Source organism: Asterias rubens, chromosome 7 (assembly GCF_902459465.1).
Source record: "Asterias rubens chromosome 7, eAstRub1.3, whole genome shotgun sequence".
In the NCBI taxonomy this organism is placed as follows: Eukaryota; Metazoa; Echinodermata; class Asteroidea; order Forcipulatida; family Asteriidae; genus Asterias; species Asterias rubens.
Window position 1 is genome coordinate 15,746,980 of NC_047068.1, and position 26,542 is coordinate 15,773,521.

Genomic DNA, 26,542 nt, shown 5'->3' on the forward strand with positions numbered 1-26,542 from the left:
CCTCTTGTTTTGTGACACTTCGGAATATAATCAACAGCAAACCGGGGTCCACACACAAAACCCCAAATCCCCTACTTTAGCAATGTTTACGGTGATGTAGTAGTGGGGGAGTGTGGAGGCCAACTTTATCCTATAGTCTTCATTGGTTAATTTTCTGTATCCCCATACACAAAGATAATACGGCTCAAAAATTATATTCAGGTTTATAGACTTGCCCAGTCCCTCCGAATTAGCCTCCCAAACAGTCATCATCGCGCCCTCTATAATTTTATCTGGTGACTGATACAAAAAAAGCGTCGCCAGTCATGACTAAGGGTTCGTTCGAATCGATTAGCTTCCCAGGGTCGACCCCGATCTGCCCGGCTCCGGTACGTTTGAGTAGGGTTAGGCCTACTTTAATCCGGGGCTCACCCTAGACTGGGCCCCTGTCTTTGCGAGCCTCGAAGTGTGACGTCAGGACCCGCAATTCCATAGCACTGCTTATTAGCAGCCGATTTTGTGCTTACTGTGCAATTTCTGTTTTCTAGCGCTGCTAACCGTAAGCGCACGAAAAGGCATGCCAACCTTCCGGTGCTTACCGCACGAAAATAAATGACGTCACGATGCAAATCCACGGTAAATACGCTAAGGCTTAAGCAAATTTGTCTGCTACAGTAAGACCGCAATTTTGCTATAGTTAAGCAGCGCTATGAAATTGGGCCCTGGTTAGCCCCAAGTGTCCTGCTTGTGGAACTGGCTCGAGGTGCATGACGTCACCACGAGAGGGCGAGTGAACGTCCTGTCCTTACTCATCTTGTCAGAGGGGCTCACCCCGATGAGCACACCTCTGGGTCGCACCCAAAGTTTGTATTGACTGGTCCCCTGTCTTTATGCACAAGGTAAAGACAGGTACTGGTTTTACAGAGACAGTGGTTTCATTGGATACCTAATTGAATTCGATAATGTAAGTTACGTAAGCTTTCTGAATGCCAGGTTTTGTGTTCTAACTTCAAGAAAGGCCCATTTGTGTTACCTAATTTTCATATTGGGGACTCAGTCCTTACTCAAAGTAGGTGTTCATATTCAGGATAATCTTAAATGGGATTCCCAAATTAACAATATGTGTAAAGGTCTTACCCGCAAACTGTACTTTTTACGTCAATTGAAACGCTGTAATATCCCTGTGGCAGATCTTAGAACAGTGTATTTACAGTATTTGAGACCAACACTTGAGTACGCATCTCCAGCATGGTTTAGTGGTCTAACTAAAAGTCAAAAAGACTGCCTCGAAAAGCTGCAAAAAAAGCCTTTCGGGTCATCCTTGGTCATAATCATTTTTACACACAATCCTATAAGGACACTTGTCAGCTAATTGATATTCCCCCCATGGTTGATATGGCTGGAAAAACTATCCATCGGTTTTGGTACCACCCTCCTCAACTCCCCCATGTACCGAGACTGGCTCCCTCCGGCAAGAAATAACAATTTGAGGAATTCCAACACGTTATCCATTGTTAGATGCCGTACTAATCGATATAAGAACAGCCCCATTCCACCACCTGACTGCTCTCTTGAATAACGATAATTTTTTTACCTTGCTTGTTTGTATTATGTACATGTTTCTGGTGCAACTGCTATTTATTTTGAACTTGCCTCCTGCTGCATGCTCTTGTAGTGCAATTGTTTATTTCGTGCTTCTATTTATGTTCTTTTAAAATATTAAATGAATAGTAGCACTTAACAGAGTTTATAGCAGGAGGTGTGTTATGCCTCCCTAGTGGAAAGTATTTTTGTATTTTTAGTCTTTGAATGTCTTGTATTTTGTATTTGTACTTAAATAAATATTTGTATATCCTAATTAAATGTTTTTCTGTAATTTAAAAAATAGTATATATATTTTCTTATGCTCTGTAATTTTAAACGCAATTCAGCCTCTGGCTGCCAATGCTGAATCTGTATTTTGATTGGTCAGATGTGACGTCTGGCAGCTGCACTTTCGGTCTGCATAGGTGATAGTTAGCGTAATTCACGAGCCTCACCTTAGCGTGACGTCAGATGCTCATGCTAATCTTTCGACTGATTTGGAAGGACTTGAAGGAACATTCGAAAAAACAAACAGTTTGGTTTGGCTAATAAGCCGATGGCGTGCCAGCCGGTACATACCTTAATAGTTTGTTTTGTGCCCGGGTAGCTATAGACACTTTTGCCTGTCTTCATATGCTGTTTTGTTTTCTTGTTGATATAAATAAAATCCATTGTGCACCTTCTTTATAAAAAAATAAGGCAGTTGGATTGACGGATCACCTCCAGCTATCCGAAAGTCGAGGGCGTTGCAACAAAAGATTTCATCGAAATAAGCTCTATGAGGGAACGCCAAAAATAGCACTAAATACTATTTTTAGAACTGCTCTTTTGTTCGCCTGGTTAAATAATGACAAGCCAATGAAAGGCGTCAACTTAAGAAAGCTAAATATAACTTTGCTCTGAATGTTCTGGTGATTTTGTTCAAGGTGACAAAGGCCCACTCTCAACCCATGGAACCACCGTGAACTTCTTGCTGAAACTGGACGGGTACAATTAGTTTGATTTCTTTGTCAAGGAGGTTGAAAAGCCTGTTGGCGCGCGAAGTTAAGTCCAGTCAACCGTGAGTTAGTTCGACAGTTATGAAATCGACGAACTAAAGAGTTCAGGGTTAGACCTGAGCCGCGTGTTTCATTCTGTTATGCCAGAACGATTTTGGGATGACCGATTGCCAGGTCTCATTTTGGCCTATTTTGACCAGAAGGTTAAAGGCACTGGACACTATTGGTAATTATAATTGTTAGCATAAAAAACTTTATTAGTAACAAGCAATGGAGAGCTGTTGATAGTATGAAACATTGTGATAAACGGCTCCCTCTGAAGTAACGTAGTATTCAAGAAAGAAGTAATTTTCCACGAGTTTGATTTCGATACCCCAGACTTAGATTTTGAGGTCCCGAAATCAAGCATCTGAAAGCACACAACCCGTGTGACTATGGTGTTTAATAATAATAATAATAATAATAATAATAATAATAATAATAATAATAATAATAATAATAATAATAATAATAATAATAATAATAATAATAATAATAATAATAATAATAATAATAATAATAATAATAATAATAATAATAATAATAATAATAATAATAATAATAATAATATAATAATAATAATAATAATAATAATAATAATAATAATAATAATAATAATAATAATAATAATAATAATAATAATAATAATAATAATAATAATAATAATAATAATAATAATAATAATAATAATAATAATAATAATAAATAATAATAATAACCTAAATTTTGAAAAGCTGCAACCGAGCACAACATTGAACCTTGAGCGTTTATCCTACAAAACGTCCGCAGCCCCCTTGCTTTTTCATGAAACGTTGTTCTTATCCTAATTTGAAAGGTATTAAAGACAGTGTACACTATTGGTAATTGTCAAAGAGCAGTTTTCTCACTTGGTGTATCTCAACATATGCATAAAATAACAAACCTGTGAAAATTTGAGCACGATCGGTCGTCGGAGTTGCGAGATAACTATGAAAGAAAAAACACCCTTGTCACACGAAGTTGTGTGCTTTCAGATGCTTGATTTCGAGACCTCAAGTTCAACTTGAGGTCTCGAAATCAAATTCGTGGAAAATTACTTCTTTCTCGAAAACTACTCCACTTCAGAGGGAGCCGTTTCTCACAATGTTTTATACCATCAACCTCTCCCCATTTCTCGTTTCCAAGTAAGGTTTTTGGCCAATAATTATTTTGAGTAATTACCAATAGTGTCCACTGCCTTTAAATGGTCATGTGGGCCTAATTATTCATTGTCTGTACGTATGATCGACCGTGTTGATAGTCGTTCGTGGCGTGGGAGTACGCGCGGCGATAGACGGTGCCGTTGAACTGCTTGGGAGCATCCCCCATCAGGTTTTTTTTTTCAGGCCCATTCACATTCACACGAAGTGCCAAAAACAAGTTCAGTCAGTTCCTAACACAATCTGACGAGTTTGCAACAAACTTGGATGAAAGTTGACACACAAACATATAAATTCCTGAAATCAACCTTTTGAAACATTCATTCAATGGTTGACTTACGTTTTATCAGATTTTAAAGAATAAAGCTAATTCAATTTCGAGTATAGGCTTGCGGGTGTGTTTTAATCTCTTCTTAGCCTTATTGCACGGAGCTGCTTAAGCACAAAAAGTGGCTCAGCATAAAAAAAACAATTTGGGTTACCAGAGATAGGTTACAATCAAGAATACCATTTCACATGTACAGCTTGTGACTGGTGTCCTGATAAACGCTAACACGAAACTCGTTATACGGAAGTATTTAATGTGTAAAAACAAATTGTATTTCTTAATGGTTTTCTGTAATTTTTAACATATCTATTTCTTATGAATCTCTGTGTTTTAAACCCAATTCAGCTTGTGGCTGCGATGTTTGAATGTTTTTTAATAAACCAATAATAATAGTACTTTCTACTGAAGCACTTCAATGAAATTTGCCCCTGGCGGCTCAGGAGGAGAGCCTGATGGTTATGTTCACTGTAAAAACGGGGTTGTTAAAAATTAGTCGAACATCCAAATCACAGGATGACTGTACGAGGACGCGGTGATTGTCATCAACACCGGAGTATAAATCAACCAGCCAGAGCCTTTGTAAGTCCCCATACTCTACAGTTTATCACTTTATCATGGTGTGGCCATCTTGATTTTGATCCACACTCTGAACCAATGTAACCCATGAATGCAACCAAACCGAGACTGGAAGAAAACAAAATAGTTTGGTTCTTTTTCGGTGTAATGAATGCATGCATTCATTACTGTTATAGGAAACAAGGAACATTACCAAAATGGTGGCAGAATGAAAAAGGTATAATGTTCTACAGATGTCTGATAATGGTCACAGTTTTCATTCAGACCACGTTACAATTTTTAAAAGCTTTTCTTGATGTGTTTTTGTATGATTTCAACATGTCGTTAGTCTCCTTAATATATTTTTGGGAAAATCCTTTGAATTTCCTGACATTTTTCATTTCCTTGGAAATTTCCTCGGAGCGTTAAAATGAAAGGTTTTAAGCATGATTAAGGGGGAAAACATCATTGTTTGATTTTAGTATGAAATTAATTTTTAAAAATACAATTATTATGAATCAATAAAACGTTGTTTCTTTTATCTTCAATGTTTTTTGTTTTTTTTAAGTGTGAATAAATTGGAGGCTATCATGTACTGTACATGTACTGTATGGGAAAACCTAAGTACAGTTGGGACGTCTCAACTGTAACACTCAAGTTGGGACCGGTCCCAACTATCGTTGGGACGATTGTCAAGTTGGGACGGAACAAGTACATAATGATCTTTGACAACAGTGAGTGAAGAAACAGGGGGGCTATCATGTACTGCACAGCCTGTATGGTAGAGTTCTATAATGGGCGATCCCAACTATATAGTCAACACTCAAGTTGGGACTGATCCCAACTGCAGTTGGACAACTCTAAAGTTGGGCCGGATCAAGGACATAGGGCCCTATACTGGTCTTTGACAATATTACCCCAACTGTACCCTGGAAGTATACCCTGTCTTTACAAGGTCTAGTGAAGCAACAGGGGGACGGAAACGTTACTAATCGGTTGCATGAGTGTAAAGGCAGGCACTGTCATCCAAGTTCCTGAACATGTTCTCGCAGGTGTTGATTTATGAAAGTAAATGTCAACTCCACGTTTGTTTTGAGGGATGAAACTTGATATCTAAATCGCATTACACCGAGGAAATGAAGACGGAAATATCCCCCTCTCTCTCCCTCGCTCTCTGTTTCTGTTAAAGACACTGGACACGTTTGGTATAATTGTCAAAAACCAGTTTTCTCACTTGCTGTATCTCATCATTTACATGAAATAAAAAACCTATGCAAATTTGAATTGAACTGGACGTCGAAGTTGCGAGATAATAATGAAAGAAAAAAAAAACACCCTTGTCACACGAAGTTGTGTGCTTTTAGATGGTTGATTTCGGGACCTCAAATTCTAAATCTGAGGTCTCGAAATCAAATTCGTGGAAAATTACTTCTTTCTCGAAAACTATGTTACTTCAGAGGGAGCCGTTTCTCACAGTGTTTTTTACCATCAACAGCTCCCTATTACTCGTTACCAAGTGAGGTTATATGGTGATAATTATTTTGAGTAATTACCGATAGTGTCCACTGCCAGATGTTTTTACTTGCACTTATTTTCTGAGCACAACTTTCCACTGGTTTCATGTACACCTGTAGTCTTCATATCAGCTTTTACATCTAGAAGTGGACTTTGCTGAGTACCAGCGTAGATGTAGATGAAGATGTAGACACGTTTGGTAACTGTCAGAGACCAATTATTATTCAATCTCACTTGGTGTATCACAACTATGCGTAAAATAAAAACTGTACAAAGTTGGGCTCAATTGGTCATCGAAATTTGCGACAGATAAATGAAAGAAAAAACACCGTTGTTGCATTATTTTGTATCCGTGCCTTTAGATGCCAAATAAAAGGCTTCAGGCCTGAAGTCTTTTAATATTTGAGTGAGAAATTAACTCTTTCTCAAAAACTACGTTACTTTTTAGAGAGAACCGTTTCTCACAATGTTATATACTATCAACAGCTCTCCATTGCTCATATCAAATGTTTCATGCTAAAAATTGAGTAATTACAAATCGGTCCAGTACCTTTAAGGGAGGAAACATAATAATAATAGTCCGAGAGTCAAATTACACCGTGAGGAAATAAAGAACAGATATATAAGTTTCCCGCCCCCTGTTCATTTAGGTTGTAAGATAAGATAAGGCTAAGAGTTTTTCTATCCCATCACACTTGGAAAATTAGAATTGGCCTTGATTAAAAAAGAAGAGACAAAAAAATGTTTTTGGAACAATAAACAGATTGATTAAAAAGAAACAAATTAAACTCTCTGGTTCTTTGGTTCTTTCAAAAGTTGTCATCTCTGCTATTGGGGAAACACAAACTGTATTAACAGTTTCTATGGGGAACAAAATACAAGCCGGTTACATGACAAAGAACTCTTTAAGTATGAGATAATTTAATTTAATTTAATTTATGGCTTATTAAATAGTGCTCGTATCCGTCACTCAGTGACGCTGTCAAACCTGATGTTTCAAGAACGTTTCGTTAGACTGATACATTTTGGCTAATCGTAATGAAAACCTGTTTCCTAACACTTTTGAAAGGGCCTTTTTAGAAAGGGCCTTTGAAAGTATAGTTGTCACTGCGAGACAAAAATGTTGTAGATGCAGCCTACAAATGTCATTATTATGTACAAATAAAGAGCCTGACGCTTCAACCCTCACAGTGACACTCGTGGAGAGTGCCAGGCGTCGATGCTTTTCAGGTTCTCTCTCAATCTCAAGGAAAATGATTAACATAAAATCTGTGATAGAACAATCAATAGGAAAACATGAATATTTATAGCACCTAAGCAAAATGAATATTCACAACAGCTGTGTGTTCAAAACCTTGGATGAAGAAATTGAACTGATAACAACAAGGAGGGGTTATCCATAGCTCAGTTTATACAGTCACCATAATTCGGCATAATCTAGGCCCCTCCCCACAGCACAAACTAAACCCCCTTATATCATGATCTCAGCATTCATGGCAAGGAAGTGACTTCAATCTCATAGCAAGGTTTTCTTGTATACCTTTTCTGGGGGTTTTTCTTGTTGACCTTTACGCAAGTTGTTGCGCTATCTCGGCATAAGTCCCGCCCAAAAGAAAGTGTCGTTGTTGTACGTGACTCCGAAACCTATCACCAGCGAGAGACTGCAACTTTGACTGCCTTGCGTTGATTGCAGCGAGCAGACCCTGTTTCGGTGGTATGCAGTAGGCCTGGTTCGATGGACGGTGGCTGTGGTCCCACACTTGTTCTCCGCGTTCAGTTGGAATAGCACAGAGTTGCAGCCCAGACGGGTGGCCAGGATTTGCAACCTATAGGTGAGTTTGAGCGATTTTGATATCAAAAACTACTAGGTTTATCTATAAAAAATAAATTTATTTAGAAAGGAGAACTAAGAAGTTGATGTAAAACTCAGTCACACCCTGTATATAGTGTCGATTTCACCAACGCACGATTTGTGTTTAGCAAGCCGCAATTTTGAATAGAAGAGCAGCTGAAAATTTTTGAATTACAAAATACATCGTAATCAAAACCATTCATAAGGAGTGTAGTTTTTTACCATCATGACCACTTTTATGCCATATATACATAAGTTATGAGCATAATAATATTTATGGTAAATTTTGCCAATTCTGTGCACAACCTTTCAAGAACAACACACAGCAGGGTTGGTGATGATTTTCGGAGGAAAAACAATAATTTCAAACTTAAAGCTCACTTACCACCAGTTTTCGCATACCAGTACACTCTTGCTGCCATTTTGAAATTATGTCAGAGTAAGTGAAATTAAAGCACATTGTCTGTGTCATGAAACCCCATTGTAGAACCCAGAGACTCCACCATTTCTACTCTAGCAAGTATTCAATCTGAAGCTTTATATTTGAAGCTTTATATTTTTATCAAAATATGGCACACTCTTTACTCCATTTTTAAACGTCTGTTTTTTGCGATGTTGGTGTTGATGTAGCATGTTGACGTTTGTGCTGCGGTTTAGTAAAATATTGGGGTTTCATTTTGCTCTTTTTTTTTAAGCAAAGTTGTAAAAAATTTGTTACTAAACAGCGGTATTTCAGCCAACTATATGTTGCTGTTAACCATAATAAACCAGAATAATTTTAACTATATCTAAAAAGTTGGTGTTTACTAAAAAAGGTGTTATGTAGACATGTCCAAATTAGCAGTGAACTTAAGAGAAGATTTGGTTTACAAAATAATAAGTTCTTTGCATGAAATAATCATAATACGTGAGGTAAGTTGTGGTTCTGATATAATAAAGTTCTAAAACAAGAATCTTCGACCGAGCCAAGTTTAAGTCATGTCTTGTTTCTTATATTAAGGTTTATAAAAGTATAAGAAAAATATTCCTTTTTTTTACCGTGGACACGTACTATGTCGATATTATGTGAAAAGACCCTTAAAAAGTCATTTATCACGTTTTTGGGAAAAAAGTCTAGTTTTGAGGCAGTACTGTCACAACAAGATACAATTGCCCAAGTTTTTGACACCAGATATGGAAAGACCAATGTTGGCCCTAATCACAGCCGAAAGGAAAATTTTCTGAGACCCCTGGCAAGTTGACATTTTGGGGTCCAAAAATAGGGTAAAAATGTCGATTTTGCAAGTTCTAAAAACATACTGTAATGCATGATGCAAAAATAGCACAAGGGTGATATTTAAAGCAATAATTTATTTTCTCAAGGAAGGCCAAGGATGATACTTTGTAGTGATATAAAAGGTTTTTTGAAATAATTTTGCATTTTGGTGGGGTGGAGTTGTAAATATGAGCTAAAAACCAGTTTTTCAGACCCCAAAATCGGCCTAAAATGGCCAAAAAACAAAATGAGCCGTAACCATGGCAACGGGCTATATATAGAATTGAAAATGCAATTTTGTTTACTTGCACCCCAAGGCCCTTCCACCCACAAAGTATTAAAAAAATTCATTTTTTGACCGTGAGCAACTATGTCAATTATTTACCTGAACTGACTCATAAGTGCCGTTTTTCCGTAGTTGGCACAGAAACATTACCAACAGAATTTGATGTCAGGAGAGAATGCAAAATGTAGTGGTAATGAGGTATGTTTTTTTTATATTTCCCAAAAGCTAATGACCAAATAAGACCCAGCTATAGAGCCGTTCTCTCCGCCCCCCACCCCCCACCCCCAAAAAGTATGGCGCAACACCTAAATAAATGTTATCTACTGGCCATTACAAGTAATAACAGAAAGAAATACAGAGAAACTTAGTATAAATCGTAACATAAATAATAGGCTTTTAACTTTAATCAAATGATGGGAATACTTTTGGTAAAAGTCAAAGACCAGTTTATCCACACTTAGTGTATCCCAACATTAATGCATAAAATATCAAACCATGCATACAAATTTGGGCTGAGTTGTAATTGTTGAAGTTGAAAGAAAATAGTGAAAGAATCACACACACCCTTGTTGGAGTGATCTGTGTGAGAATATTGAGAAAGACAATTTTAATTTTGTCTCTAAAACTACACCAACTTCAAACATAGTCAATGCTAACAATGTGTTTTACTTATCAACAGCTCTTCCTTTCCAAGTAACTACTGGACGGCCATTAACTTGTTAAGTAATTACCAAAAGTATGTCCTGCTTTAAACAGATGCGACCTAATTGCAATGAACTGTTTTATGCTCCAAAAAAGTTCAGTGTATTTTGTTAATATCTATTCATAATGTTGAAATGTGTCCGGAAACTAGATCATTATTTCTCCCATCTGGAATAAGTATTTTAAAGTACAACTTCTCTCTGGTGAAATGGGTCATAGACCTAATTAAGAATGGGTTTGTTTTTAATGTCATTATCAGGCTATCGCGCTGTTCTCTACAGAAGGAGTCACTACCCCACCAAAAGTACACCAAGGATTATGTCACTGGTCTTTTGGGCGAGTTAAGAGCACGTGGTAAAATTACTCAAAGTTTGTTAGCAAAAAACTTACTGGGTAACGAGCAATGGAGAGCTGTTGATAGTGTACAATGGTTTTAGAAACAGCTCCCTCTGAAGTAACGTAGTTTTTGAGAAAGAAGTAATTTCTCACTTATATATTATAATAAAATACTTCATCAGCTGCATCCTTTTATCATTCATCTGAAAGCACAAAAAGTAGAGTAAAGTTTGTATTTTTTCTGTCATGATTCTCTTGCTAATTCGATGATCATATGTAGCATTATGTTTGGATACACGTAAGAATACTGGTCTCTGACATTTCGAGTGCCTTTAAATTAATTTCAATACCCTTTTTACGCGCCATTTTATACACGACAGTAAATGAAAACGTCATCGGAGCGGTCGAGTTTTCAAATAAAACATCGCAGGTAGGTTTTTACGTGGGCCTGTGGGAGGGTTGTGGTTCTGTTTTTCATTGTTTTGTCTTGTTGTTGTTGTTGTTTTTTTGTACACAAAAATAACAGAAGGCCGAAACAGACTCAAATTTACAAACGTTCTCTGATTTCTAACGGCAATTGTTAATGTGTCATATTCATTAAATCATTTCTAGTTGTGAATAAATTCTAGTTGTGAAAGACTATTTACTATAATTCAATAATTCATTAATTACATACTTCTTGTTCTGTAGCCAAGGACTAACAGATAAGCAAATAAGCAGTAACTGTTTGTTTAGTTTTGTTGGTTGGTTTGTTTGTTTATTGCCCCCCCCCCTATAATGCAAAAAAAAAAAAGGTTAATACACAAAAAGCAAAAACAAATCAGAAAGGAAAAACTAGCCAGAACATATTATACAAAACAGTTTTGTCACAAAAGTCATTTAAAAATGTCAACATGTGAAGGCATGGTTTTATTTTGTACTTTGCTCAGTCGGCTATTTTATTTACGTCCATGTGCTTTCCGATATCTAATGGCAGTTTGTAATGGTATCAAATAATTAAATAATTAGTTAATATATTTATTTATTCTGGTTGTGAAGCCAAAGACTGTCAAAAAACGAGTGTCTAATCGCCATACTATTCATGATTTCGTTTGTTAAATAATTCTGGTTGTTATAGGCCCAGGACTCCTACTCTCTAAATGTAAAAGAGTGAAAAACACCACTCTTTACATTTCGAGCTGTCCTTCATATGGCTCTTCAAAAAGAGTGGTGGTTATTTCACTCTTTTAGAGAAAACAAAGCAGTTTGTTTAGATGTGGGAGGAAAAACCCCAGACAAATATTCAATGGAAAACCCACGCAATCGGGTTTGGATTATTATGAAACCCAGTCCCCTCAGGGATTTGAACAGGAGTCCTATATGCAGGTGGAAGGCGAGGAAAGATACCACCAACCCAACCTAACTTTTATAACCACCCTTCACTTAGTCACAATGGACACTATTGGTAATTGTAAAAGACTAGCCTTCACAGTTGGTGTATCTCAACATATGCATAAAATAACAAACCTGTGAAAATTTGAGCTAAATCGGTCGTCGAACTTGCGAGATAATAATGAAAGAAAAAACACCCTTGTCACACGAAGTTGTGTGCGTTTAGATGGTTGATTTCGAGACCTCAAGTTATAAATCTGAGGTCTCGAAATCAAATTCGTAGAAAATTACTTCTTTCTCGAAAACGATGGCACTTCAGAGGGAGCCGTTTCTCACAATGTTTTATACCATCAACCTCTCCCCATTACTCGTCACCAAGAAAGGTTTTAGGCTAATAATTATTTTGAGTAATTGCCAATAGTGTCCACTGCCTTTAATAACATAGAATCTATTTAAATACAGTTTAGAAATATTCCTTTTGTATTGCTTTTAATTTTAATGTTCACTGTTTTGTAATTCAGCCAGATAGGCTGCAATGAGCAGTTTTTTTTTAAACAGTAAACCATAATAATAAACCTTAATAATAATAATAATAGAAAAATAAAGCTTAGATGTTAATTTTTGTTTGCCCATGTTACGAACTGAGTCTTGTTTGTGTCCAAATCATCATCATCATCATTATCCTCACGTGCATGATTGATAGGTTATTATCGTATAATAACAACATTAATTTGTTGTTTAACTCAATAATGACAAAACTTCACACAACATTTTTAACCCGTCAGTTTTACACAGCAACATTTCACAACATGTTACACCTATTATTCCATGGGTATAAAGCAGAACAAAATATTGGCCTTACGTTTTGTCTACCATTTCACCATTATCTTTGCATATAGAAGAAGTGATCAATGGTTATACGGTATGGGTTAATGGGATAAAAACAAACTTTTCACACAACATTTTCACCCAGCAGTTTTACCCAGCACAATTTCACATAATGTTACATTTATTTGTTGAGAGTGTGTAAACTTAAAGGGCCTATACAGGGTATGAAGAAGAAAAGAGTTCATGGCCTGACTCTTATCTTTGCATTAGATTAGAATTGATCAATGGTAAAGGTATGGGTTCGTGAGATAAAAATACCACACAACATTTTAACCAAGCATTTTTACAAAGCAACAATTCACAACATAAATAAGCTTACTTTTTAGAGTGTGCCAACCAAAAGGGCCTATATAAAGGAGTGAAGAAAAAAGTTCATGGCCTGACGTTTTGTCTACGACTTCTTTATCTTGGCATTATATGAGAAGTGATCAATGGTAAAACGGTATGTGTTAATAAGATAATAATAAAAAAATGAACAATTTCACCCAACATTTTAACTCAGCAGTTTTACACAGCAAAATTTCACAACATGTTAGCCTTACTTTTTAGAGTGTGCCAACCAAGTTGTTTAGAGTGTGTGCCAAGAAAACAAGTTCTTGGCCTGACGTTTTTCTGCAATCTCACCATTATCTTTGCATTATAGTGGGAAAAGATCAATGGTAATTCGGTATGGGTTCAAGAGATAAACAAAACCGGTTTAAGTTCAAAACGCCACCAAAGAGGGAGAACGGTTTCAATCCAACTTCAGTGAGACTACAAAAAAAGAGACAACATTTCAATATAGACGCGCAGCATAACAAAAACGCGTGGGTGTCGTTAGAATACGTGTATACGGCACAGGTACAGGTGTAAAGTCGACCTTCAAAAAAAAGGGGAAAAAAAACCTGATTATAAAAGAGTGATTTCGACAATTATAAAACAGTTTTATCACAGACCTTATTCGTGATTCATTTTCACTGCCGCGTGAGAACTGGGAGTTGCGGAGGTGGACAAGCATTGTGTGGGTGAGTTTGTTAGATAACGTGTTGAGTTAAAAAGGGAAGGTATGGTAGTCACTCCAATAAACCAATGGCGATAAAAACATACTCGGTTAGAAAAACAGAAGCTTTCGATAGTATAACCCACTTCGAGATAGCTGCGGGAAATAATATCAGTTGCTATCCCCGTAAATGGAATATGAGAAACGTTTCTTACAGATGCGTCAAGATTTCTTTTGTTTAATATTGCTACACGTATTTTAGAATAATTTTTCAACTTTTTTTTCTTCTTCTTTTTTGTGGAGTAGATTTTTATTCCCATCCCCATGCTTAGTTTTCAATAATCCAACAATTTATGAAATACCATCATATTCGGCATTTAAGTGCCATCATCGAACAAAGATTTGCTGTAACGATTTCTGGTGTACCTTCATATTGCCATTAAAGGGAAGGTACACATTTGGTAATTGTTAAAGACCAGTGTCCTCACTGGGTGTATCCCATCATAAGCGTAAACAAATAAGCGTGTGAAAATTTGAGCTCAATATTGGTCATCGGATTTGCGAGAAAATGATGAAAGAAATACACCCTTGTTGAATGAATTTGTGTGCTTTCAGATAGGAATAAAAGACTTCTAGCTAGAAGTCTTTGATTATTTTAGTGAGAAATTACATCTTTCTCAAAAACTACGTTACTTCAGAGGGAGTCGTTTCCCACAAGGTTTTATACTACCAACATCTCCCCAATGCTTGTTACCAAGTCAGTTTTGAGTAATTACCAAACGTGTACCTTCCCTTTAATTCGAGTATGGCAATCGAAGGCAAATCGAGATTTTTTTCCTGGGGTAAATGTTTCCTGGAATTCAACAGGTTTTTTTAGTTGGAAGTTTTTCTCTTGATGATTGAGATTGATTTATAGAAACAGTGAGCTCTCACGGTGAACACTAAATCATTTTAGTTTCATTATTTTTTTTTTCAAAACATCTGAGTTCCAACTTCTCAATTTTCTCTCAACGGTAGCAGAATATTGTCAGATGCTTCGAAGGACGAAAGTAAAGCCCCCCCCCCCCCCCACACTTTCTGGGTTTTTTTTTTTTTTTTTTTAATACAATGCAAGCATTTAAAAAAAGCTTCTTGCTCACTTTTCGACTTTGAAGTTTGGGCCAAATCTGGGATTAAATCTTTCATTTTTCCCACTGGTGTCCCAACTGAAAACACATAATGGGACCACCACCTCACACCCGACAAAACAAAAATTAATAACCGTTGATTGAACAGGGATCAATAGCTTGTCAGACCTTGGTGGTTCATGGGACATAATCGCCCCTTTGCTCCACGACCGTGAGCAAGGTGAACGTGGTCCCTCGAGCGGGTACTTTTCTGTCATCGTACGGGGGAAGAAAACACCGCAGCTGCGACGCGTTTGTCGTCACGTCGTTTACCCCAAATTGCCCGGTAACGCCCCCTGGTTTCGTTACGACAACTTTTAAAGCACAGTCAAATTAAAGGCTAAGTAACTGTCAATGAACAAGAAAAGAGTACACGTTTAATCTAAAACAGAATTTTTTATGAACATGACATTCCGGAGACCCTAATTCCGTCTCCTTTCTAAGTATTTTGATTTGACAAATTATGACAAAATGTCTGATAAAACAAGGTTCAAAATTCGGTATCTTTCGGTACAGATAACAACAGTTTTATGACATTTTTCACTAGAGGCTAGAGTTATTTGGATTTTGTTTTCTAACTGAACAAAAATATAAGTTTTTATGGAAAAACCTATAATATATATATATATATACATATATCAAATAATAAACCACAAGGGAAATATAAATATATGAACTTTATTAAATTAGTGTTAACCAGGTTGTTGTTGTATGAAAATATTATCTTCTCCCCGATCTGGATATTTGTTATCGGTGCATTTTTGTTATAAAAATGTTGCTTCGCACACGCTGATGTACGACACACTGTGTACGATTTATAATGATTATTGTGAAGTACACAGTCACTAACCCAATGCACAAATCAAGTTGGATTTTATAAATATTTTTGTTATGGTACAGGAAGCTATAGGAGGCATTAGATGGACCCTTAAAGACTTTTACAAGTGTTGACGTTTGGTACTTGTTATATAATGTATGTCTTTGGTGTGCCCCCCCCCCCTTGCATAAGGGCCACCATATGAAACCAGTATCTAAGTAAATACTGAACTGGAGAGAAACTCACTGTATTTCAGATGCAAACACTTCAGGACAGATTTGAACTTGATAAGTTTCCCATGGTAATTTTTTGAGTGCCAATTACAGTAAGTTGAAAATGAGCAAAGAGAGAAAGCTATGCAGCTTTTAGAACTCCTTTCTTAGTTGTATTCGTTTACTCTTTTAGGATGGCCTCGAGGTTTCGACGGGCATCTACATGTATTTTTTTTTTTTTTTTTAAATAATAGGCTACTTTGTTTCAAGCACTTTCAAAACAAATCTTTTCCTTCATAAACAATGTTGATGTCTCCGCATTGTAATCGTGTAATTTTGACATAATTGTTTTCTTTTTAAATTATGTATTCTCTGTATATTTTTCGACCCTTTGATGCCATAGGAACTTTGTTTTTAATGAATCAACCATTCATGAAAGCTGAATAATGTACTAAAAAATTACGTATAGCACGGCGTATGCTTGGCAGCCTCTATTTTTGCAGCATTAGCCCAACGAGCCCAATGTGTTTACCACGACTCATGAAAGTCAAGTCACTCACCGAAACACCAGGCGGGGAGACAGCGCGCTCTGCCCCCCCCCCCCCCCCCCAATTCCACAGGAGATTACACCCATCCATTACCACACACCGAGTGAACTTGTACTCCAAAAGCTCAAATGGCGGGGTCGGGATTCTTTTGTTAGACTAACCCACAAATGGTCTATAAAAGAAAAATAGGGAGCATGTTTTGGCAGAAGTCTTGGGTTCGCATGAAAACAATATCCAATAGATTTGTTCTGGTATTTTGTGGTTTTCAGAACAGCACAGCACGTAATTAATACTTCAGTAATGCTGGGGGAAGATATGCTTCTGAAATTCAAACTTTGTTATTGAAATCATTGAAGTAAAGAACTGTATGAAAAAAATATAAAAACAACAATTAATTCTGCACTTCTGTAGCTAAAGAGATCCAGAGTATACTGTTCGGAAAGTTGATGCCACAACTACCCATTTCAGGGCCAACTCTCCCAAACAAGGAGATTGAGTGGTATAGTTCCCGTATGTTAACTTTTTCAACTTATCTACACCATGCAAAGATTCAACATCACTTACGACTGAACAAGTCACGAATAAACAAACCCAGCTAGGCCTATGACTCGAAATGCGTAGTGGGTTTTCTTGTTTCTAATTCGGTGGAATTTCACATAGATAACCGGGTCTAGTGATCAAATTTTCAATATTGAGATTTTGGTGTTTGTTATAAACAACTTTCCCATCAACGTTTTGGTAAAATTTAGATTTTCCCCAATTCTAGAGAAAATGCTCTTAATGGTGACATGTAAATAGTGAATTGGCCCCTGGAGTATAATTTTGTGACCCTTTTTATGTTATTAGACTAATGGGGTCTCAAAATTGATCAGGTCACTCGGTGTCAGGTTTATTGAGTCGGCTATGACATTGACCATCGTTCACACGCTCTCGAATGTAACGAATACTACTATAAAACAACCCAAGGTCTGTTCTACTTTGGGTATGGCTTTCAAAAATACGGTTGAATTTTAGGTTTTATCTGATGTGAACTAATTTCACCGATAGTGTGGAATTCTGGCAGCTTTTTATCACTTTTTGTGATCACCAAAACGATAAAGAGACGGATGGCCATCATGCAGTTTGGGGTTTATCGCTCAAAGGCAGTAAGGGAAGTTGACCCTAAAGTTGCCTTTAAGCTGCCTGTAAGTGCGTTCACTTAAAAAACGGAATCACAAAACCGAGAAGAATGTGACAGAAATGTGTAAATAAACAACCTAAGTGTTCAGTTCCTACAGACACCAATAGGTCACATCTTGCATCGATTTGGCAATAAACATGAAACCACTTTTTGGTATAGCACGTCCATAAACCATAGACTACAGTTACGCATAATTACCATTTTACTCAAAGATCTTTTCAAACCTAATGCTTTAGCTTCGACCAAGTAATTGGCTACGTCATCGGCTACTGCTACTGAATTGGCTTTGACTTCAACTAAGGTTTAGTTAGCGAAGCCGAGGGTGCTATTTTCCCCTCGCTTGTAAGAAAACCGTGGACCCCGTCATAGCGTGCAACAATTGTATTATTTATATGCATGTGTGGTCTACAACACATAATATGCAGTGGTCGGAAACCAGACGAGGTCCCGAGGAACTCTCGCCCTTAATAACTGTCATTATTTATGACTTTATTTGTTTACTGGATACCATTTCTGAACATGATGATGGATTGAGTGATTAGTGCGTGTGTTAAAAATGTCAAAATGCAGTGCATCGCTTTTTTTTCTCAATAAACCGGTGGTCTATGACGAAAGCTAAAGACAACCACTCACTGCATACCCACCCATTGGATCAGTTCAAGATATTGTGGTTCACATTGCATGCAACTATAGTCATCTACAGGAACAGATTTCTCCATTTTTGCTGTGTCAGCCATTTTGTTGTTATTGAATGGAATGCATTATTTTTCTGGGCAGTATAGCGCTACGCGTCCGGCTGTTTCAGGCACAAGTTCCTTAAAATCTCACACTGTTTGATACAGCAATAAGCCCACTGGGCACTATTGGTAGTTATTAAAAAATAATTGTTAGCATAAAACTTACTTGGTAACAATCAATGGAGAGGTTCTAGTAGAGAAACGGCTCATTTTGAAGTAAAGTAGTTTTTGAGAAAGATGTAATATCTCACTCAATTCATATATTAAAATACTTCAGACCTGACGCCTTTTACTTAGCATCAGAAAGCACACCAATGGGAGACTTCCTGGGACGATAGAGGGCAGCAGACTTACCGGGTAAATCCATTGTTCTCAGAATTATGCGCATGTTCAGAACTACGTAAACAATGGAAATTTACCCGGTATGTCTGCTGCCACCTAGCGTTGGAAAGTCTCCTATTAAATGCAACAAGGATGTTTGTTTCTTTCATTATTCTCCTGCAAATTCGGTGACAAATTGAGTCAAACTGTTCACAGGTTTGTTATTTTATGCATAGGTTGGGATACACCAAGTAAGAATACTGATCTTTGACAATTACCAAAGGTATCCAGTGCATTTAAATGCAGTTAATGGAGTCCTTTTCAGATTAATATTTTATAATGAGACCAAAATATTACTTTTTCCACAACGTGTGTGCCTCATCTTAAATGCTACTTAGTTTGTATATCACAACTTAATTATTCCACTAATATTTTACCTGAGATTTGCCTGGCTGTGTATACTGACACATAATTATTTGGGATTTTCCACCCAGAGTCACACTATGCCTGTTAGCAACCAGTTCTTCCCGTGAATTTGATGATTACTACAGCAATTCAATTTAGTTGTTATGCCATTGTTATTTTCAATGAACATGTAGGTAGCGTTTTGAGTTGAGGCGAAAACGACCGTTACTTCAAAAAAAGCCGAGTGCACTGCTCACCTGCCTACCGTGAAGTTAAACTAAAACACCGTGCTTAGAGGCGCAATGGCCAGGGACCAACGAACCAACTCAACTCGTGGGGATGATGACCGCGTAACTAAGGAGGACATGTGGTGCTGTTGCATCTTCTTTTACCCACGATGTCTTCAGCGATTTACCTCTCTAAACCTCTTCATCTTCTGGGTGTGCAGTCTCCTGTGTTTCTCTGCGGCTGCACTGGCCGTCTTCGAGGGGCTCGTCACCACCATCGAAACCCGCTACCAGCTGAGCGCCTCGGAGATCGGCCTCAGTGCGTCCATGTACACGGTCGGTGTTGTCATCTCGACCGTGATTGTCACGCACTTCGGCGGGCGATCAACGAGCAGTCGCCCGGTGTGGATAGCTCTCGGCGGGGTCCTACTCGCCTTGGGTGCGTTTTGTCACACCCTACCGCAGTTCATCCTCCCACCGTATCAGATACCCGGAGAATCCAATTCATCTTCGGGGGGATTTGGTGGGGTCTGCCGAACCGATGGTGGGGAGGATGAAGGGTCGTGTGAGGCTGCTGAGCGACAGATACTGCAAGATAACAATGTGGCATTCTTGCTCATTATCATTGGGCAGGTAATACTGGGTCTAGGTTATGGGCCGCTGGTACCCTTGGCTCTAGCCTATGTTGACGATAACGCTTCTAGGGGAACCACTGGCTTGGCATCAGGTGAGTACAGTTTCAAAAAGGTTCCAAAAGTTTCGGTTTTTGGCTTTTTCGGCTTTTTTAGAGTGTGTTGAATTCATTAACGCTAATTACCTAAAGAAAACAACAACATTAAAACTATTCGGACTATCGTGTTGGCTGTTATATGACCTTATATGGAAATATATATCATATCCTGATGGTTACTAAAACATGGCCAGTCGAAACGTCGTGACCAATATTAGAACTCACTCTGCAGCAGTGAAGTTTGTAACAAGAAGTCCCCTCGATCCATCGAGCAAAAGCAATAGTCCCTGCCGATTTCTTACAAACGAGTTCTGACAAGGTATTAACATAAACAGGACAATTCTTTTTAGAACTGAGTAGTGTCCCAAATTCCGAAAATCTACTCTGCAGCAGTAGAACAAATGCAGCGAGACAATTTCCTCAAAGAACATAATCTACCCATCAAATAGCTAGACAAGCTCTCAAAAGAACATAATATAACCAGCAAATATCCAGACAGGTTCCCAAAAATAGAACATAATAAGAAAGTAGATACAAAATTTTATCGTAAACCATATCATAAAATGCTTCAGGTATACTGGAGAGCATGTTCGGGCTTGGTGCAATCATCGGCTTCCTGATCGCCAACGGGGCGGTCAGCCTCTGGGTGGACTTCTACCGCGTGGATGTCTCTTCCATCACGCTGACGCCTAAAGACCGAGGATGGGTAGGGGCCTGGTGGCTTGGGCTCCTCATCGTAGCGACTGCATTCTTTACTCTCTCCCTGCCGTTCTTCGGCTTCCCGAGGAGGATTCCTCGTCGAGACGACGATGAGGAGGAGGATGTCAAGGGAGCTCAGACCAAGGTGGCTGACCCAGAAGAGGAGACACAAAAATCTGCTTTGAAGGATCTCAAAGGTAAACAATGTTTCTCACTGATTTCCCACAGGGTCTAGACTGGTCCCCTGGCTTATCCTCAAGGATAAGGCACTGGTCTTAAAGGTCCAATATGATTTCATTGGATGTTGGCATTTGGATTAGCATGCTGTGACGTAAGCATTCCATAGCTGTGTTTATGATTTGTGCAAGGTGATGTAATGTCAGATTGTACATTCAACCGTCTGCACCCATCGTACGTGCGCATGATGTTGTGTGAAACATTGTTGTTTCACAATGTCATTAATTTGTGTACATGTACATGTGAATTGACTGCGAATAATTTATCCGTGTGAAATAAATGCGAGGTCGTAGGTACATTGTACGGATGGACACCACCCACTCAACAAGGCTGGTATCTGGCGTAATTCACTAGCCTAGAGGCGTGATGTCAGATGTTCATGCTGTTGTCTGTCAAAACAACCACAGTGAATGCACACATACTTGGTTTCCAACAACTCATACTTGGTGTCCAACAACTCGAAGTTTCGATCAGTGTAATCTCAATGTCTTCAAGAAATATATTGTAGGTGTTTTCTTTCATGTTGAACTTCATCCCTGTTTTATCTTTGATTTTTCAGAGTGGCCTCGGGCAGTATGGCGACTCCTGACCAACGGTATCTTTCTCCTGGCTAGTCTGTCCTTCATCACAGAGGGCGCCCTCGTCTACTCACTGGCAGCATTTTTTCCAAAGTACATGCAGGTGGAGTTTGGGCTCGATGTCTCCATGGCGAACCTCACTGCGGGTATATAGTTTGTTTGTTCATTTCAACCTCTACCCCTTCCTTCAACCCATATTCAATATCCATTCGTACCCACTGAAGCTCATATGCTATGATATCCTAAGCCGGACCAATCCACACGTCCCTCGGAGGGGGTGTTAATGAATAGAGATCAGTGATTTGGTAATAGGAGGGGCGGGACTGCAGGCATCCTTTGGGAACTATGTCAAATTGTCAATGGTAGACGAAAATTAACTCCTGCCATCACACCGAAAATGTAAAACAATTGAATACAAACTCATTAAAACCCTGCAGAAAGGAACATTGTCAGCACATGCTGGCATTATTTTAACATTACCATGTCTTACGCACACATTGAACGTGTAAGTTTCACTATGCTTTGCAACTTCCCTCTGACAGGTTTTGCGTTTGTACCACCCTGGGCTTTGGGCGCCTTGGCAGGCGGGCTTATCATCAAAAAGTACGCTCTGACGGTTCGTGGCTCGTCGATCATGGGCTGTGTATCTGCACTCATTGCATGCTGTTGTGCTGTGGCTCTGATTTTCATCGGGTGCGACAACCCGCCCATTGCTGGTGTGACTGTTGGATACCATGGTCACGAGTAAGTCAACATGTCTGTTTGTGTCTTTGTTTGTTTATTTGTTTGTTTAGATGATCTTCCTACGAAGGGAACTGGACAAACTCCCACAAGGGGCTATAAACACCAAGCTGGCAATGCAACACCCAATCTCCCTCACACAAACATTCGGTTTAACGTCTACAATGACGAATTGCACAAATCAAGAAGTTCTGATTCAGTAACTAGACGAGAATACTCATTCTATGTTCAATGAGAGAACAGTGGTTAGCTCGGTAGGACTCGAACCCACAATTGTGATTGCAAGTCCTGCAGTCTAAACACTTGACCTCTCTCGATATTAGGTCTATTGTTGGGCGTCCACCATCCCGTGGTGGTCCAAAACTTCTTTGGTTGCTCATCCTGCGTTAATGTCCAAATAATACTGACTGAGCTTTTAGTAAGCACATTAACTATTTTTGGCAATATGCAGAAACTATTATCTCTATAGTGTCTACTGTTGTTTTATTAACAATGCTAACGATCAGTGCATTTATTGATTCGTATAGTAACCCCACGGGTCTCAAAGTACCGTGTAACTCCGACTGTCTGTGCCCGGATGGAGGGGCCTTCACCCCGTACTGTGGACCGGACGGTGTCACCTTTTTCTCGCCTTGTCACGCTGGATGTGCGGATGTCTCAGAGAATAAGGTAACGTGTAAAATTACAGTAAACGAATACACATTCTTCCAGGGCAAAATTTGATAGAGCTGCTTAAACAGAAATGGTTGCTCAACATGTTTTTGCTGAGCAGAAATGAGCAAGCAACCAGCACAAATATACATGACATGGTATTTTGGCTAATGAACTTAATCTGGTAAGAGTAATTTTGTTTAGTTCAATGAAAGTGCCAAAGAATGTGCTTAGCTCTGGCTGAAACACAACATGTGTGGAGACATTAATAAGAAGCGGCAGCGATACAAACTCATTACAATTAATGGTCATGAATATTAAACTATAGACCCTTCTACTGCATCCAACGTCAATTCAAAGCAAAAACAGACAGACACAGTTTGTAAACAATGTCGTACAAAATAAAATAAAGCGTTGAACTTGTAAGAAACAAAGCAACCAATCATTTGACTGAAAGTAAATTTATATGATGTTTTTTTTTGTCTTTCTTTCGTAGACGTATAGCAACTGTTCGTGCTCCACGAACGTCTCTCTACCAACCTCTTCTGACGTCACCATCTCACTCACGCCCTCTATGTTAACAAGTGGTCATTGCAAGTACAACTGCTCTAACATGATTATCTTCGTTGTTCTAATGGTGGTATGGGCATTGACTTTAAGTTCAGCTACGTCACCGAGGATCATTATAATAGTAAGGTAAGGAAACAAAGATTCCATGAAAGTTTCCATGAAATGGAGCAGAAAGTTGCATTGTGGTCTTGAAAAAAAGTTGCAACCTTTTGTAACTAAGGAGCACTGTCTTCATGATCATATTCTGAAATTTAAATATAAAAAAATGGCTTAGCGAAATCGTACCACTGGGAACGAGGTTGTCACAGGTCTGCCCGATCTTGATGAAACTACTGTTTTATGTTTCTTAGTAAAGTCGGAACCCTTCCAAGAATATTTATGATTACAAAATGTTAATATGTTGGTTTTTGTAATCATTTTTCCAGCTCTGTCAGCCCGTCGGATAAGTCTCTGGCTCTGGGTATTAGCAGAGTTATTATGCTCGTATTAGGTGAGTTTATTTATGCATTTATTTATTGCTTATTTATCCCGAGACCTGGGTGATCCATGTAGTAAGAAAAACGAGTAGTACTCGACTAAGTTTAATCAAGACGAGTAGCCTACTACGGTACATTATCAAAAACGGTGTTGATCCGAAAACATTCATGTCATATCATGAGTGCCCATTTAGGTTCTTAAATGTTACTATTACTTGTATTATTGTTTTACCCTCTTCATTATTTAGGATCAATACCATTCCCATACCTGTACGGAGCCTGCATCGACTCAGCATGTCTCGTATGGCAGAGTTTATGCGATGAGCGCGGCTCGTGCGCCGTGTACGACATCGAGCGGTTCCGCATGATCATCTACGGCCTAACGGCCGGGCTGATCGCCCTGCAGTTCATTGCCTTCGTAGTGATCTTCCTTGTTTCATTCGCCACTAACGGTGATGCTACTAATACTACGAAAGACGATGCGAAGAGAGGTACAGCAAACAGCCGAGGAGCAGACGGTGAAGAAATGACACCGCCCTCTCTCGGCGATGGGCTGCAAAACAAAGGCTATGATAGTGAGGGGGCAAATAGAACTTAGTGTGTATCATTTCCATAGGTTAGTTTTACATCTTTATTTATAAAGGATTGTAACAATCGAACGGTTTAAAAAAACGTAAGGTATACTTTGCCTTTAAAGTTATATAGGTAGGGGAAAGGGAATTTTGTAATTGCATCCTTGCTGTTTTTGTGTTCATTCATGTTTAATAATTATCTCGTACAGGTATTAAAATTTGGAGTTTGTATTGAGATATTTTTCTCTCCTCGATTCACGGAGTAAAATTTACGTAATTAACAAAAAGCTATAGACAGAGGGGGGGGGGGGGGGGGGGGACATACAACAACAACAACAACAATTGACATAAAGTGATTCGGCACGACCGAGATATCAAAGAGTTTCTTTTAGTGAAGAACAATAATTATGTTTATATAAAATTCAAAATCACTGCTTTGATCTTACATATTGCATGACTTATTTTGGCCAGTGCTTTTTATTTAATTGGTTACATATTGACGGAGGTGTTTGAATGAACAAGGGCAAGGTAATTTATTAGGTTAATTAATTGAACTACAAAGGAGTAATGCTTGAGGATGAACGTTAAAACCTTATCGCGCGAACAATGCTACACGCACGACCTTCCCCTTCGGACTCGAAACGGGATTAATCTTGGCGCTCTTTTACTTCACAATAGCTTGGTTTTAAAGACAATGGACACTATTGATAATTGTCAAAGACCAGTCTTCCCACTCGGTGTATCTCAACATATGCATAACATTACAAACCTGTGAAAATTTGAGCTCGATTGGTCGTCGGAGTTGCGAGATAACTATGAAAGAAAAAAACACCCTTGTCACACGAAGTTGTGTGCTTTCAGATGCTTGATTTCGAGACCTCAAATTCTAAACTTGAGGTCTCGAAATCAAATTCGTGGAAAATTACTTCTTTCTCGAAAACTATGTTACTTCAGAGGGAGCCGTTTCTCACAGTGTTTTTTACCATCAACAGCTCCCTATTACTCGTTACCAAGTGAGGTTTTATGGTGATAATTATTTTGAGTAATTACCAATAGTGTCCACTGCCTTTAAAAGAAGGGTCACAAATATTCCCCCAAATTAATTACCTTAAAAACATACTTGATGATAAGCACTGCAAATTTTAATGCACAGTGATATCAATATATTTTTGACATTTCTTTCGTGGTATTTTGTGTTTGTTTCATTTATGCCATTTTCTTAATAAAGGAGGAAAGTACTGTTTAGAACAATTCTCAATCTTGTGTTTTATTTATTTTCAGATATTTTAATATTTAAAAAAAGTACACCACAAGGGAAACTGACTAGAACCCCAAACAAAAATACACTGCAAAAACTGGTGTGTTAAAGGCAGTGGACACTATTGGTAATTGTCAAAGACTGGCCTTCACACTTGGTGTATCTCAACATATGCATAAAATAACTAACCTGTGAAAATTCGAGCTCAATCGGTCAACGAAGTCGCGAGATAATAATGAAAGCAAAAACACCCTTGTCACACGAAGTTGTGTGCGTTTAGATGGTTGATTTAGAGACATCAATTTTTAATCTGTGAGGTCTCGAAATCAAGTTCGTGGAAAATTACTTCTTTCTCAAAAACTATGGCACTTCAGAGGGAGCCGTTGCTCACAATGTTTTATACCATCAACCTCTCCTCATTATTTTGAGTAATTACCAATAGTGTCCACTGCCTTAATTCTTCCTGGTATAAGTGACAACACCACCGATGTGTTATTTATCCCCATTACTATATTACGTTGGTGAAATTAACACCGTGTCACATTAGAGACACCAATTAAACACCCCATTTT

General features: G+C 38.2%; 1 protein-coding gene across 2 annotated transcripts; it reads left to right on the top strand.

The window, feature by feature from the left end:
* The first annotated feature begins 7,771 nt into the window (after window positions 1–7,771).
* On the top strand, window positions 7,772–25,024 carry LOC117292177 (solute carrier organic anion transporter family member 3A1-like). Of its 2 annotated transcripts, none has more exons than XM_033774116.1 (9): window positions 7,772–8,008; window positions 19,426–20,185; window positions 20,761–21,084; window positions 21,684–21,848; window positions 22,245–22,446; window positions 22,971–23,112; window positions 23,591–23,790; window positions 24,090–24,154; window positions 24,389–25,024. In XM_033774116.1, exons 2-9 carry the CDS (start codon window positions 19,534–19,536, stop codon window positions 24,736–24,738), a joined length of 2,100 nt encoding a protein of 699 aa, XP_033630007.1. In that variant the 5' UTR covers window positions 7,772–8,008; window positions 19,426–19,533; the 3' UTR covers window positions 24,739–25,024. The 2 variants fall into 2 exon arrangements, with proteins under 2 accessions (XP_033630007.1, XP_033630008.1); XM_033774117.1 differs by lacking the exon at window positions 7,772–8,008 and adding an exon at window positions 13,842–13,870.
* Window positions 25,025–26,542: the final 1,518 nt, after the last annotated feature.

What these genes read in the sequence shown, in the direction of transcription:
- LOC117292177 (XM_033774116.1), top strand. Translation starts at nt 19,534, where the DNA reads ATGGCCAGGGACCAACGAACCAACTCAACTCGTGGGGATGATGACCGC. An exon ending in GTTGGATACCATGGTCACGA is followed by an intron (nt 22,447 to 22,970) that starts GTAAGTCAACAT and finishes TGATTCGTATAG; the next exon opens with TAACCCCACGGGTCTCAAAG. An exon ending in AGTTATTATGCTCGTATTAG is followed by an intron (nt 24,155 to 24,388) that starts GTGAGTTTATTT and finishes TTCATTATTTAG; the next exon opens with GATCAATACCATTCCCATAC.